Source organism: Diplotaxodon limnothrissa, linkage group LG4, assembly GCF_057381915.1.
Source record: "Diplotaxodon limnothrissa isolate DT_005_m linkage group LG4, D_limnothrissa_male_GT1.1, whole genome shotgun sequence".
NCBI classification, from domain to species: Eukaryota; Metazoa; Chordata; class Actinopteri; order Cichliformes; family Cichlidae; genus Diplotaxodon; species Diplotaxodon limnothrissa.
Genome location: NC_140599.1, coordinates 17,760,967 through 17,774,550, shown reverse-complemented (window position 1 = coordinate 17,774,550; position 13,584 = coordinate 17,760,967). Strand labels below are relative to the sequence as shown.

Sequence of the window (13,584 nt, the reverse complement as noted above, 5' to 3'; positions counted from 1 at the left end):
ATGTTACCAATTAGCTTAAAAGGTTCCAAGATAGTATTCTAGCTTTGTACCACGTTTCCAATCTTTCTGTTGTTCCTTTCTTTAAATACTCATAACTTTTCAATCATTTTCAATTAGAAAAGCAATGTTATCACTGCCATTTTTTAAAGAATTGCACTAAACTAATTGAACATTTGAGGGAAAGACGAGAGAAAAATATAATATCATGTTTTACTACAAATTCTTTAAACGTACTGAATGCACGGCACCTTATTTTGATAAATGACATATTTTAAAGTGTTTGTTCCTTTAGAAATGTGTAGTATACAAATAAAGTACATAATTTTTATTCATTTACTAATTAAAGCCCCCTCTGTTATCATATTAGTAATTTTTCCTTTTATTTATTTATTTTTATGTGGGTGGTATGTATTTTCATTTATAAAGCATGGTGAAGACACATTGCATGTTGCCATGGTATTTCAATCTTACTAAGCAAATGTGGGTGTGATGACGTATGCAACTTAGTCTCTCTGCTGTCATCCTGTTGCTCCTGCTTATGGCTCATGATTTTTTTTGTGTGTGTCTATTTTCCTTGTGTGTGTCTTTCACACAGAACTGCCCCCACAGAGTGGCCAGGGAGCCCAGTATGATAATCCCCTCTGGGGGCACCTGCCAGCCAACAGAAGTGCTACGAGTGCTGCATCTTCCACCAATCTCAGTGGCTGGGATCAACTAATTATCGACCAGAAGGACACAGAGGCTTGGCCTTCTATTACACTCAGCCAGAGCCAGGTCCCTCCAGGAGGATGCCCTTTGGACACTGACTCTGGTCACCTGACCAGCAGCAGCAGAAGCAGTAGTACTAGCAGTAGTTGTAGTACAGTGAGTATGGCCACGGGAGCAAATAGCCAAACAGGCCACTTCCCTGCCAACCACCTCAGCAGCAAAGCCAACAGTGGGCCCAGCCCTGCCAATCATACTGGAACCAGCATGCTCTCTGGCCAGGTTGCAGCCAGTCGCAGCTGGGGCCCTGGGGCTGTATCTTCCCATTGCCCCCCTCAGTCCTCAATGGGGAGTGAAACGAAGAGTGACAGCCCAGGAGGAGGAGGCAGTACTAGGAGCTGGGGTCCTTCATCATCCTCCAGCACCAACTTTAACTTGAACCTAAACCCTAATGCCAACCCGTCTGCCTGGCCCATGTTGGGGCATGACGGAAGTGGCACAGGGGGAGGCAGCTCAGGGGGAGCCAACACCATTTCACCTCCTCACTCTACACCCAACCTCTGCAATCCACCTGGCCCCCCACCAGCCCAGACCAGCACCTGTACCGGAGCCAACACTAACAGCAACTCCTCGGGGATTGGCAATGCCTGGATTACCATGATGGCTTCTGATGCAGAGCCACACCCCTCCCCGTCCACGAATGTGTCTTTCAGTTCAGAACCTCAGAACCTTAAAACTGATGGACCAAATCACACTAATAAGCAGGAACCCCCCAGCCCCATCCGCAGTTTGCCTGGCTGGGGAAGTGCACCTGTAGGCTTGGGTTCCATGACCCAGCCACCGCCAGGAGGCTCACAGGTCAATGGTGAAGATGGTAATTCAGTATGGGGTAACAGTGGCAACTCAAAGGCAAGTTCATCTAAGGAGGCACCTGGCTGGGGCCATGAAGGAGATGGAACAGGGAACTCTGGAGGCTGGGGTGAACACCCTGAAGAGACCCAGGGAGGATGGGATACACCCAGCTCTCCCGCACAGGACTCTCAGTCCATCTCATGGAGCAGGGCTGTAAGCACAGCTGCGGCTAGTGAAGGAAGCAGTGACAGCATGGAAGGCCATCCCCAGCAAAAAGACCGGTCATCCAGAGAAAAATCAGCTCCTTTGATGCCTGCCCAGGATCTGGACCCCAGGGTGCTGTGCAACAGTGGCTGGGGACAGACTCCCGTTCGCCAGCACACTTCCTGGGACATGGATGATACCAAACGTAAGAGTGATGTAGGCACTGGATCATGGGGCTCTGGCTCAACCACTCCAGTCGATGCCCAGGGGCCCTCCAACACTAACACAGGCCCTAGCCAGATGACTGACTCTGGGAGCAAAAATGATGCGCCTGGTTCTCAGGGCACTTCTAGTTGGGGTGGTAACATAGCAGCTACCAACCAGCCAAGCTCTGGTTGGGGAGAGCCACCCAGCAACATCAAGCCCCCAGGTGGCCCTGGTGGTTGGGGAAACCCTCCACCAGGAGGTCCAAGCACCAGTATACCCAAAAATGGTGGTCAGTCCTGGGGAGAGAAGCCAAGTGGGTGGGAAGATTCTCACATCAAGTCAGGATCCCAGAACTGGGGAGAACAGCCCAAAGCATCTCACACTTGGGCTAGCAGTGGAGTGAGCAATAACACAGCAGAGTGGGGGGACTCAGAAGAGAGTAAAAAGAGTCCCACTACTGCTTGGGAAGGAGAACCACGAGGCTGGGGAATGTCTTCTCAAGGACCTGGAGGTAATGGTGGCTGGGGAGAGTCACTTCCTCAGCGACCCAGTGGTCCCTCTCAAGGCTGGGGGGGCAAGCCTCAAGATGGGCCTAGTGGTAACAATGGAGGAGGGAGCATGGGGTCCTGGGGGGGATCGGGCTCAGTGAAACAAGGTCCAGGTAGGGGTGGAAATAAGCAGGAATCCTCAACAACTGAGCCTACAGGCTGGGAAGAGCCTTCCCCTCCTTCCATCCGACGCAAGATGGAGATCGATGACGGGACCTCTGCTTGGGGCGATCCCGGTACCTACAACAAGGCAGTCAATCTGTGGGACAGGAACAATTCAGGATCGTCCCAAGCTAAAGTTACTACTGGAGGCAATAATCCCCCCAGCACCAACAACAACCATCCCCACCCTCTCAATCACCCTTACCACGGGCCACCTGCACCCCTACAGAGCCACAGCCAAAACAGCCAGAACTCAGGCCCCACCAGCGGGCCTTTGGATCCTACTGTGCAACACCAGCCTGGAGCATCTCACAGCAGAGGTCCCCTGATGGCTCAAGGTAAGGTGATATAAACTATATATTATGCAGACTGTAACATGACTTGCTCAGATTTCCCTGTTTATGAATGCTAACAATGTATAGTTAATATACACAGTCAGCATTCAAATTTTGATTTCAATGAGTTTAATCTAGTTAATGGTAAACTATAATGCCTGCCTGGGTTTCCTAGTTTCTTCATCCTTGTTCACTGTTCAAAGCAAAAGGTGCTAAAAAGCTTGTTTGGTGGTTGGCTTTGTCCGCTGCTAAGCTCCAAGCTGTTGATCCACTTAAAGGTAATATCTTAACCTAGTTTACTCTCTTTGGATTTGCCTCTAATCAACTATCTAAATCAGGTGGGTAGGGCCAGGCCTGTCCCTCAGTGACGCCCTCACACTTCACAACTCTCGGCTCGACTATGGGGGCAACCCTGGCAACCTCACATGGCAGAGGAAACACAAGAATGCTGTTTACAAAGGGCCTCGTGAAAATATTGATTCACCACAAACTGTTTGAGATGGATAGGAAGTGTGTGATTATATAGGAGCCACCATCTGTCAGTAGTTGAAGTGAGGAACAGGAGGAGGAGGAGCAAGACACTATGCACTGGGCAGAAGCCTCCTGCTGGCCCTCATTTGACTCTTCATGTTGAACCCTTTGGATCAATCCTGACAGCAGGCTGTTCACTGGCTGTTTAATATAGAGTTTTAGTGACTTACGATGGATAGAAACAAACTCTTCAGATGAGATTATATCTTGTTTAGATCAGTGCACCTCTTACCCAGTGACACAAGAGGGTTGAATGTTAACTATAATTTTGAAGCAGCCTTTGGGACTTGACCTTTCCTTGGGGAGAGAGCTAAACTGAGCTTGGCGCTGCTGCAGGCCTAGAGACAGCACTCTGTCTTTCTTGCCAAAAGGGACGGGACCATGCCAAATCTTAAATGGGCATCTCCTCCCTCCATCAACCTTCCTGCTAAGCCAAACCCAGGTTTCTGCCTCTCTGCATGGCTGGCATTTCACACTTCTTTTTTTTTTTTTTTTTTTTTTTTTTTTTTTAAATGACACTTCAAAGCAGAAGGCTAAATCAGTTTAGTGGTGTTAACCGGACTCAGTTATATTTAAGCCTCAGGTTATTAGGGATCAAATACTAAAATGTTTGGTTTTTCTATGTATATATAGACATTGAATATGGTCAAGACACAATCATACATCACTGTTAGATTTCCATCCCATTTTCTGTGTCTTGGGCATCTACCATGCACATTTAAACTTAGCTAGCAAAGTAAACCAGGCCGTGCTGTATGGCACAAAGAGCCTTTATTGTTGCTCTGTATGAAGGGCAAGAAATAATGATTTGGTCTCTTAACTGTCATTTAAACACACAATTTTGCAAACAGAAGTCAGTGTAATGAACAAATGGCGTATCGTAACAACAAAATCTTTGTAGTTTAGTTTGACACTGTGTGGTCACAATATTGAAAAAAACGCCGCATGATCTGATTGGTTTCTGAGTAGTACTGATTGTGTTTGTGTGTCCTCCAGGTTGGGGAGAGATATCCAGCTCCCACACAAAATCGGAGAGCTCCTGGGGGGAACCTGCATCTTCCCCGGTTAGCGTGGATAATGGGACGTCTGCCTGGGGCAAACCCAGCGGGGGCTGGGGGGAAAGCAATCCGGAGAGCTATGGCAGGGGCAACCCGACAATGACACCTGCATCTTGTAAACCTGGTAAATGGCTCAGTCTCGTCCAAGTGTGGATAGCTTTGGGATACAATCATACTGTATGTGTTGCTATACTGCTTAAAAACAGAAGTTTAAAAATTCTCTCCCGGTGAGTCAAGTCAAGGACATCAATATGGCACAAGGGAAGCAGGAGTACTTGGGTTTTGCACATAAATCTACACTGACCCCTAGTGGCTATATTATGTTTTTGACGTAGTCTCTATGTGAAACATAAAACCTTCACATTTACTAGATGTAAAACATCGTACAAACAAGTTTTTAATTGTGCATTATAAACATTACTAGCTTAAGAGACTCATGCATATTACCCAACCATCCCCAGTGCTTTTGAGCCAGGTTGTCAAGCGTGGTTCAAACATCCTACCCATATAGTTGAGATTAACTTGGACCAGGGAATAGTAGATAATAGAATAGAATTTACCTGTTGCTCTTATTCATACTGCTTATTTTAATAATTAACTTCTTGTTATTTATAAAGACAATAACAATAGAATTAATAGTAGCTTTGTGCTCATGGTAACAGATAACTTACATTCATGTTCTTAATGTTAACATTTTTTTTTTTTTTTTTTTTAACCACCAAAACGCCTCGTTCAGCTGACTAATGGTTACTTTTAGTGATTCAACTATGTTAATTTAACTAAGGCAAATTACTCTTTTGCTAAATGTTTTGACATATTGCTCATGTTTCCGTCTTGGCATATTTATATTTAAAAAGAAAAAAAAAGAAAAACTTGTTGCATGTGTGGCTTTGAGTGTTGTGAGCATTTACTCTTCAGAAATGAAACCACACTTTCGAGCAAGTCTGTGTATTTGATGCACAGTGCAGCCATGGTTGTAAGAGACAGCTGCACTCACACTCAGAGGCTCTAAAAGAGAGATAATGGGTATTAAAAACAGAACAGAACTCTGCTTTAATCAAGGTTTTTTTTTTTTTTATTAATACTTTGGCCCAGTCATTGTTCCAATACTGGGTTTCAGTATCCATCCTGTTGATATGTGAGATATTGTAGTACTTTGAGCATGTTATTTTAAATAATGACAAACATCACAAATATGCCACATAAGGTACCTGTTTTGCCCTTATTATTTGTTGTTATGCGTTTTTGTGTGGTTGTTTCCAGCTCCCAAACCTATGCAAGATGGATGGGGAGGTGGAAGTGAAGACCTGAGCCTGTCAGGTGGTCAGTGGGATGCAGAGGAGGTAGACATGTGGAATAGCACTGCCTCCCAGGAGAGCAACTCTTCCTGTAACTCTTGGAGCAATGCAAATAAAAAGCCCCCACCAAAGGTGTGCAGCACAAATGCTTGGATAAAGAACACTTCCTTATGCTTTTATTTGACATCATAAGAAATCAGTTAATTGCACTGACATTGTCATTTTTGATCACATCTCCTACAGGGGAAGATCCCAGGGAAGCAGGATGAGGTCTGGATCATGAATCGTCTCATCAAGCAGCTGACTGACATGGGCTTCCCTGTGAGTGCTTAGTCTTTTCTTCAAATATAAATATATATAAAAAAAAACATTCAATAGCCATTTTATAAACTTCTTATTAAAAGACTAGTAATTAATAATAATAAAGCTAATCATGAAATGCTTATAACAGCATAATTTTGATCCGAACATTTTGGGATTAATCTCTTTTCTGTTTTCAGAGGGATCCAGCAGAGGAGGCTTTGAAGAGCAACAACATGAACCTGGATCAGGCCATGAGTGCCCTGCTGGAAAAGAAGACGGAGCTTGACAAGCGTGGGATGGGGATAGCTGGCCACGACTACAACAACGGGCTCATCAACAAGCCCATGAGCTGCCCTCGGCCTCCGCTTCTTTCCAAAGACCCCTCAGCAGATCCCCGCCTGCCCTTCATGGATAAGGTGAGTCACTCCATTGTTAATCCATATTTAAATACGCTCTGCATGTGCAGTATTAAATTCCCTGCTGATGACAGCAGAGTGTCTAAATGTTTCCTGGGATTTCTGCACGTTGTAGTACATCATACCTGAGCTGATCTTATGATGCTTAAAAGCCACAAATGTAAATAGTCTCCATTAAAACAAGGTCACTTCAGTAGAGTAAATGCTAAAGAAAATGATCGACATGTCCTCTTTTCGGCAGGTGCAGAGTGGAATGTTTGGCGGTGGTGGAGCAGCACAAGTCCGGGCCATGCCGCAGCCGCCTCCTCAGCCACCAGTGCCGCCTCTCAGCTCCTCTCAGCCTAGTCTACGTGCTCAAGTGCCTCAGTTTCTCTCCCCTCAGGTACACTCATACACACAAACATATGAACTTATTTAACACTTCCTGTCTAAATATTAGGAGAGAACGAGTTTGTATGTATACAGTGGTGAATACTTCAGACTTGTACCATAACCTTTAAAAGCAGCCATGTGAGATTCTTACATTTATTATTTCAATTCAAATGTCTCAGAGTCTAACACGAGAAAGGTGCAGACTATACATAAGGCAGATTCTCAGATTTGCATCTTCATTTTGTTAAGTCGTTGCCTACTTATCTTTTTCTTCCACAGGTTCAAGCACAGCTCTTACAGTTTGCAGCAAAAAACATTGGTCTGAATCCTGCACTTTTAACCTCACCAATAAACCCTCAACATATGACCCTTCTAAATCAACTTTACCAGCTGCAACTGGTGAGTCTCATTTAGTTTTATCTGCTTTCAGTTTTGTTGGATACATCTGAGCATTTTAAATTCATCTTTAACCTCATACGTAACTAAAAAGGACATGTGGTCATATTGTTTAATCTACATTTATTGTACGTGGCATTGAGAAACTTTTAATCCTGTTTATCCCTGCACAGGCGTACCAGCGTTTACAAATTCAGCAGCAGATGTTGCAGGCGCAGCGCAATGTTTCTGGCCCCATTCGACAACAAGAGCAGCAAGTAGGTTCACTTTTTAATTCTCCTACTGGATCTGTAAAACCTGCGCATTGAATATCCATCATGTTTATTTTTTTCCCTAGGTTGCACGTACAATCAATAACATGCAGCAGCAGATCCAACAGCACCAGCGTCAGCTGGCCCAGGCCCTGCTGATGAAGCAGCAGCAACAGCAACCGCCCCCTTCCCACTCAGGCCTGCATCCTGGTGGAGCCAAATCCTCCCTGGATTCATTTCCAGGTCATCCCCAGGCTCCAGGCCTCCCGGACCTGCAGACCAAAGAGCCGCAGTCATCTCCTAACACCTACAGCCCCTACTCTCTCTGTGAGTAGTATCAGCATTGCTCTTTGAATGTGGAAAAGTAGTCCTTGCAGGATTGTGAAGTAACATCTCCTTAATGTCCTCAGCTGGACTGAATGTAAACTGCATGGAGGTGGGAAGTCTGTCAATGAAGGAACCCCCCCAACCCCAATCGCGCCTGTCACAGTGGACACACCCAAACTCAATCGAAAGCCTCTCTGGAAACTCTTCTCCATTGGAGCCCAACCTGGGCAAGCACGGTGAGAAAGAAAACGGGGCTCACTGTCATGATTATTTCACCTAATAGCCTTTTGACACTGGAGACGAGTGTTCAATGTGTAAAATGCAGATCTGAAATGTGGACTGGAAGTTGTATATCCAGCATGATATATTCAAACAATATGTTTACGAGACCCAACGCCAGCTTGAAAATCCCTTTGTATTTGAGCGTGTTGAAAATACTGTTTCAGCAGTTTCTGCCAGTTATTTAAAAACTGTTAATGTATTTGGGTTTTAGATGTCTCATTGTCTCATTGTGCTTTTCTTAGGTGCCAACCTGGGCCCTCCTGGAAAGCCCACTCAGCTGGATGAATCTTACAGCCCCTACAGCCTGATATCCAGCTCAGAGTCTCCTTCCAGCCCTCTGGTGCCTCCAGACAGCTGGGGACAAAGCAAAGGCAGCAGTGACAAAATGGCCAATGGGACCAATATCAACTGGCCACCAGGTGAGCAGCGCTCATGTTCTCAGTTTGTCAGCTTTAAGTTTGTTATGTTGTCTGCCAAAAACTGCTTTGTCATATCTTCAGGACAGGCATTTGAATTCATGTGCAGAAAATGAGCATAATAGAAAAACCTTTACCTGTGAAACATGCCTGTTATAAGTTTCTTTGGTGTCCCGTAAGTAAGAAAATCATGCGCACGTGTTCCTTTTACTTTCAGAGTTTTGTCCTGGTGTACCGTGGAAGGGCCTCCAGAATATCGACCCTGAAACTGACCCCAACGTGACCCCCGGCAGCGTCCCCAGCGGACCCACCATCAACACAAATATCCAAGATGTCAACCGCTACCTGCTCCGGGACAGGAGCGGAGGTGAGAACAGGAGAAGTGAGTGAAGGCCGGACCACGTCGCCTCCAAATCAAGATGCTCAGTTTGAGTGTTTTGGTTCTGTTTAAAGTCAAATAAGTAAAGAGATGAATTGGAGATGATTTTAAAAAAGAAAGGTGTATGAATCAGCCGTGATCCGGTGTATTTCTGCCACCTGAGAGCCTGCTTCTTTTTCTTTCGTTCTTCATTTTCCTACTTTTTTAACTGCTGCTGTAATCATTGTCATATTCTATATTCTTCTCTTCTTAAAGAACCTTACTGTCATCATTTGTTGTGTGTTTTTCTTTATGCCATTTTCTCTCTGCTGCGTTTTCCTTATTTGTTTTGTATCTATTTGTTTGTGTTGCTGGCGTCGGCTTAGGCTCCTCTCCCACCTCATCTCAGAACGAGGCTCTGCCTCCCTCCACTGATTGGCCAGTCAGTGGCTACACTAGCTCGTTCAGTCTTTCGTCCCCGGAGATGGAGGATGCAGGTACATGGTTTATCCACAACCACCCACCCACCCCCTCGCCACACTGCAGTGGCTAATTTCACTGCAAGTCAGCATTTTCCTCTCCTTCCTGTTACTTTAACACCCAGAGCTTCAGCCATTCACTGGAGAGACGCGTCTTCTTTTCCATACGAGTCACTGCCCCTGATTAAACGTGACCTTCATTTGAGCTGTATCCCTGTCAGTTTTGTGTATCATGCAGTGCATAATCCCCTCCCTGCGATGTTAGTGCATCTCCTTCCTCCTCTGTGTGCGGCATGGAGAGTACAGCTTGTCGTGTTTCCCGTTTTTATAGCGACTCTTAACTGGTCTGTTTGAAAGAAGTAATTTTCCTTTTGTGTGTCTCTCAAACACATCTCATGCATACGCTAACACACTGTGGGGTTTTGTGCCTCCTGCACCACACACAAATGTGCATGAAGGCCACCAAGTTCAGTTATTTTTGGTTTATATGTAAAGTGTGTGCTTCACAGAAACAGAAGATAGATTTGTACCATGACACAAGATGAGATTATTTTGGAGTAAAATCCAGCGAAGGCTGTACTTTGTAATGCAGTCTTTACTTGCTTATTCATATTCACCTTTGGACAGTTTCTCAGAACTTTTCAGCGATTTCATCCTGCAGGACTCCTTCCTGCGGGAGCGGTTGTCTTTCGGACGAATGATTCTGCAGACCAACCTTTGCCATCTTCTTTTTCTTGTAGGTAAACTGTCAGAGATGAAATCCACTTGGTCTCCAGGCCCCATTTCTCACAGCCAGGCCTCTCTGTCCCACGAGCTGTGGAAGGTCCCACAGGGCCCTCGGAGCAGCACCACAGCCCCTTCCCGCCCCCCGCCTGGCCTCACCAACACAAAGCCTTCCTCCACCTGGGGGGGCAGCTCTCTGGGTCTGGGACAAGGCTGGAGCAGCTCTTACACCACAGGTAGTGTTACAAAGAGGTTATTGTGTCTCTAATGTTTGTCATGTTCCTCTTCAAATGCTTCACGTGAATTTTGTCATGTCATTAATCCAAAAGACAGATATAACTGTTAAAATAACAAACCAACAGAGCTTCAAACTTTTGGAAGACAATGCACTTCTAATAGGAATTGTTTCCATGGGTGATTTGGAAGAAAACAGCATTCATGTGAAAATACTGGACATTTAAAAAATGAAAACAGTGGAATAATTAGAAATGAAACCGTATAGCAAAGAGGAAAAGTTCACATTCTGTGAGCCGTGCAGAGGTTAGTGTATTTAAAGTACTATGTGTGAGCGTGGTTGTCAGTATACTCTCATAGGAGGAGGCATTTTGATGTGGCCTACGACCGCAGGGCTGCTGTACAGGTAGAGCACAGGCAGGAATAACGCCTCGAGAAGATCTTGTTGTGGTTGAACGTTGAAATCAACTGACTCTGGTCAGCTTTTCTTTTTTCGTGGGTGAAGTTGACACCACCCATTGAGCTTAACTGACTTGATTCTGGTTTCACATAAGCTTGGGAAGTATGAACCACATGCCAACAGACTTCTTCCTTTCACTGCTGTCTCTTTCTCGTGCACAGCAGGTACCACATGGAGTACAGACAGCTCCACCAGAACAAGTAGCTGGCTCGTGCTGAGGAACCTCACTCCGCAGGTAAGAGGCTTGCTTCTCCACAGTTTGTGAAAATACGCCCCTTTGTAGCTAAAATTAAATGAGCTGGCTCACCATTGGCAGCTGTTTTTTCTTTTTCAGATTGATGGTTCGACTCTGCGAACACTGTGCATGCAACACGGCCCCCTCATCACATTCCACCTCAACCTGACACAGGGAAATGCTGTAGTGCGCTACAGCTCCAAGGACGAAGCTGCCAAGGCGCAAAAGTCCCTGCACATGTACGTGCATCAGCGCATTGGTTCAAAGTGTTTCACTCAGTTAATTTTAGGGCATTTAACCATGAATCATTTGTCTTTGTGCTTCAATCTCCACGCAGGTGCGTGCTCGGGAACACCACCATCCTGGCCGAGTTCGCCGGGGAAGAGGAAGTGAACCGCTTCTTTGCACAGGGCCAGTCACTCGGAGGAACAACCAGCTGGCAGGCCACTCCAGGCACCAATCAGACAAGGATGGGCGGGACCGGGTCTGGAGCGTCTCACCCCATCGGGCACTCGCCCCACTGGAACAACAACAACAACGGCGCCGGCAGCAACAGTAGCAGCGGCGGCCTGGGAGCAGGCGGAACAAAAACAGGTGGAGAGCTGCTGTGGGGTGGTGTTCAGCAGTATTCCAGCCTGTGGGGACCCCCGAGTGGAGAGGAGGGACGGGTCATGGGGAGCCCCACCCCAATCAATACACTGCTGCCTGGGGACCTGCTGAGCGGGGAGTCCATGTAGGATAGAAGAGTCTAGGCTTACAAAAACAAACACAAACAGGAGCAAAAACCTTGCAAATCAATGTGGAGATAATCAGCGTGGATGTAAAGGTGGAAAGGAGAGACGGAGGAGGACGAGGAAACACCTTGCTGCTCGCCCTCGTCAGCCTCGTCTCCTCCTGGGTTTTTACTGACATTTTTAGTTGCAGTTCTGTTGTGAATCCCAATAACGGATATTTTGATCACAGTGTTCAGCTTTTTCTTCACAGGAACGAGAACTTTATTTTATTTTATTTTTTCAGAAATGAACTTTTGAGAACTTTGCCGTGCGAGACGTACTTTTAGTCAAACTGACACAGTGACGAGCTGCCATCTTTAAACTAATCCCTCACTGCCTATTTGAGGCAATCATACTGCACCTCAGAGATCCATGGAAAACAAAAAGGCGTCATTCCCAAAGTTTAAAAAACCCTTCAATCAGAGTGGTTGTTGAACTTTCAGCTGGTCCAGACTCTACATTTGTTTCTCTCAGCACTAATAATTAGCCTTAAACTATTTCCTGCCCTGCTATCCTCACTCACTCTGTACTTGGTGAAGAAGCATACGGACACCTGCACACCCTTATTTCTGAGCCAGTGAAACCTGAGTGGAGAGTACATGCTGCTGCGGCTTAACAACCGCTTAAGCAACCACAGCTCGCGACTTCAGTGCATTGTTTTGTTTAGTTTTGTTTGTTTGTTTAAAAGCAGATTGAGTTCCCCTCACAGCGCTCAAAGGGAATGATGCAACTCTGTTCGCCTTGTTCAAGCCATTTATTTTTGTAGTTTTATTTTTAATTTCTCTTCTTGAACCATTGCAAACAAAGCTAAGAAATGATATTATTCAAAATGTGTCTGTCAATCTTATGTGGTGGTGTCGAGGGACGGGGTGGGTGGGGTCGTCGCATGTACAGTTAAGATGGGCGACAGTGATGAACCACTGCTATTACTATGGAACTGTAAAGATGAAACACTTCGATGCACCTCAACTCACTTGCGGGGAGACACCTCGCAGTTTGGTCTCAGTCTCTCAGACCCAGTCACTGATGCTGTGGAGGAGGAGAAAAAAAAACTTAAGTCGTTCCCTGCCTCTGCCTCGCCCCCTCTACCGTGCGCGCCCACTCCGCCTGCAAAGCAACCATTTCAAGCGACGTGCAATATTATAGCCACAGACTCTCACCGTCCAAGCACCCCTACTCGCGGGATTAATAGAGGAGACTGTAACGAATGAACTGCAAACACTTTATCGGTCTGCCCGCCAACTTCACCACCCACCCATCCACCCGCCTGTACCGGCCCTCATCTCCTCATTGCAAAACAAAAAACAAACAAACAAAAAAAACCCTGCCACTACAGCTTCCCTTTGTCTCCCCCAGCAGGGTGTCAGGAGAGTAGCACGCTGGCCTTCTGTCTAAACACAAGGACGCACACACCACCCGACTCTCCACGATTATGCTTGTGACTGATTTTTGGGGAGAAGGACAGGCAGGTGTGCGTGCATGTGTGCGTGTGTGTGTGTGTGTGTGCGTGCGTGCGTGCATGACGGGGTGATGGCGTCAAACCAAAACAAGAAGACCAGATGACTCCCCTTCCCTCCATTTTACCCACATTTGCATTTCAAGAAATGTCTGAATCAACGATTTGTGTGAGTTGGTGGTCTTATCACAGCACATAGCAAG

At 46.0% G+C, this 13,584-nt stretch overlaps 1 protein-coding gene across 5 annotated transcripts in view; it reads left to right on the top strand.

Annotated features, from left to right (window-relative positions):
• Window positions 1-12,757, top strand: part of tnrc6c1 (trinucleotide repeat containing adaptor 6C1) — a 40,275-nt gene extending 27,518 nt beyond the window's left edge. For 2 of the 5 annotated variants that reach the window (XM_085351545.1, XM_085351549.1), the window contains 17 exons: window positions 596-3,016; window positions 4,541-4,726; window positions 5,866-6,032; window positions 6,144-6,221; window positions 6,401-6,619; window positions 6,861-7,001; window positions 7,271-7,390; window positions 7,561-7,644; window positions 7,725-7,965; window positions 8,049-8,201; window positions 8,490-8,666; window positions 8,881-9,030; window positions 9,408-9,518; window positions 10,241-10,459; window positions 11,079-11,152; window positions 11,252-11,391; window positions 11,490-12,757. In XM_085351545.1, the coding sequence (XP_085207671.1) occupies window positions 596-3,016; window positions 4,541-4,726; window positions 5,866-6,032; window positions 6,144-6,221; window positions 6,401-6,619; window positions 6,861-7,001; window positions 7,271-7,390; window positions 7,561-7,644; window positions 7,725-7,965; window positions 8,049-8,201; window positions 8,490-8,666; window positions 8,881-9,030; window positions 9,408-9,518; window positions 10,241-10,459; window positions 11,079-11,152; window positions 11,252-11,391; window positions 11,490-11,889 (5,081 nt within the window). In that variant the 3' untranslated portion in view covers window positions 11,890-12,757. Of the gene's footprint in view, window positions 1-595; window positions 3,017-4,540; window positions 4,727-5,865; window positions 6,033-6,143; window positions 6,222-6,400; window positions 6,620-6,860; window positions 7,002-7,270; window positions 7,391-7,560; window positions 7,645-7,724; window positions 7,966-8,048; window positions 8,202-8,489; window positions 8,667-8,880; window positions 9,046-9,407; window positions 9,519-10,240; window positions 10,460-11,078; window positions 11,153-11,251; window positions 11,392-11,489 lie in introns of all 5 variants that reach the window. The other 3 variants (XM_085351546.1, XM_085351548.1, XM_085351547.1) reach the window with 3 other exon arrangements.
• The last annotated feature ends 827 nt before the right edge of the window (window positions 12,758-13,584 follow it).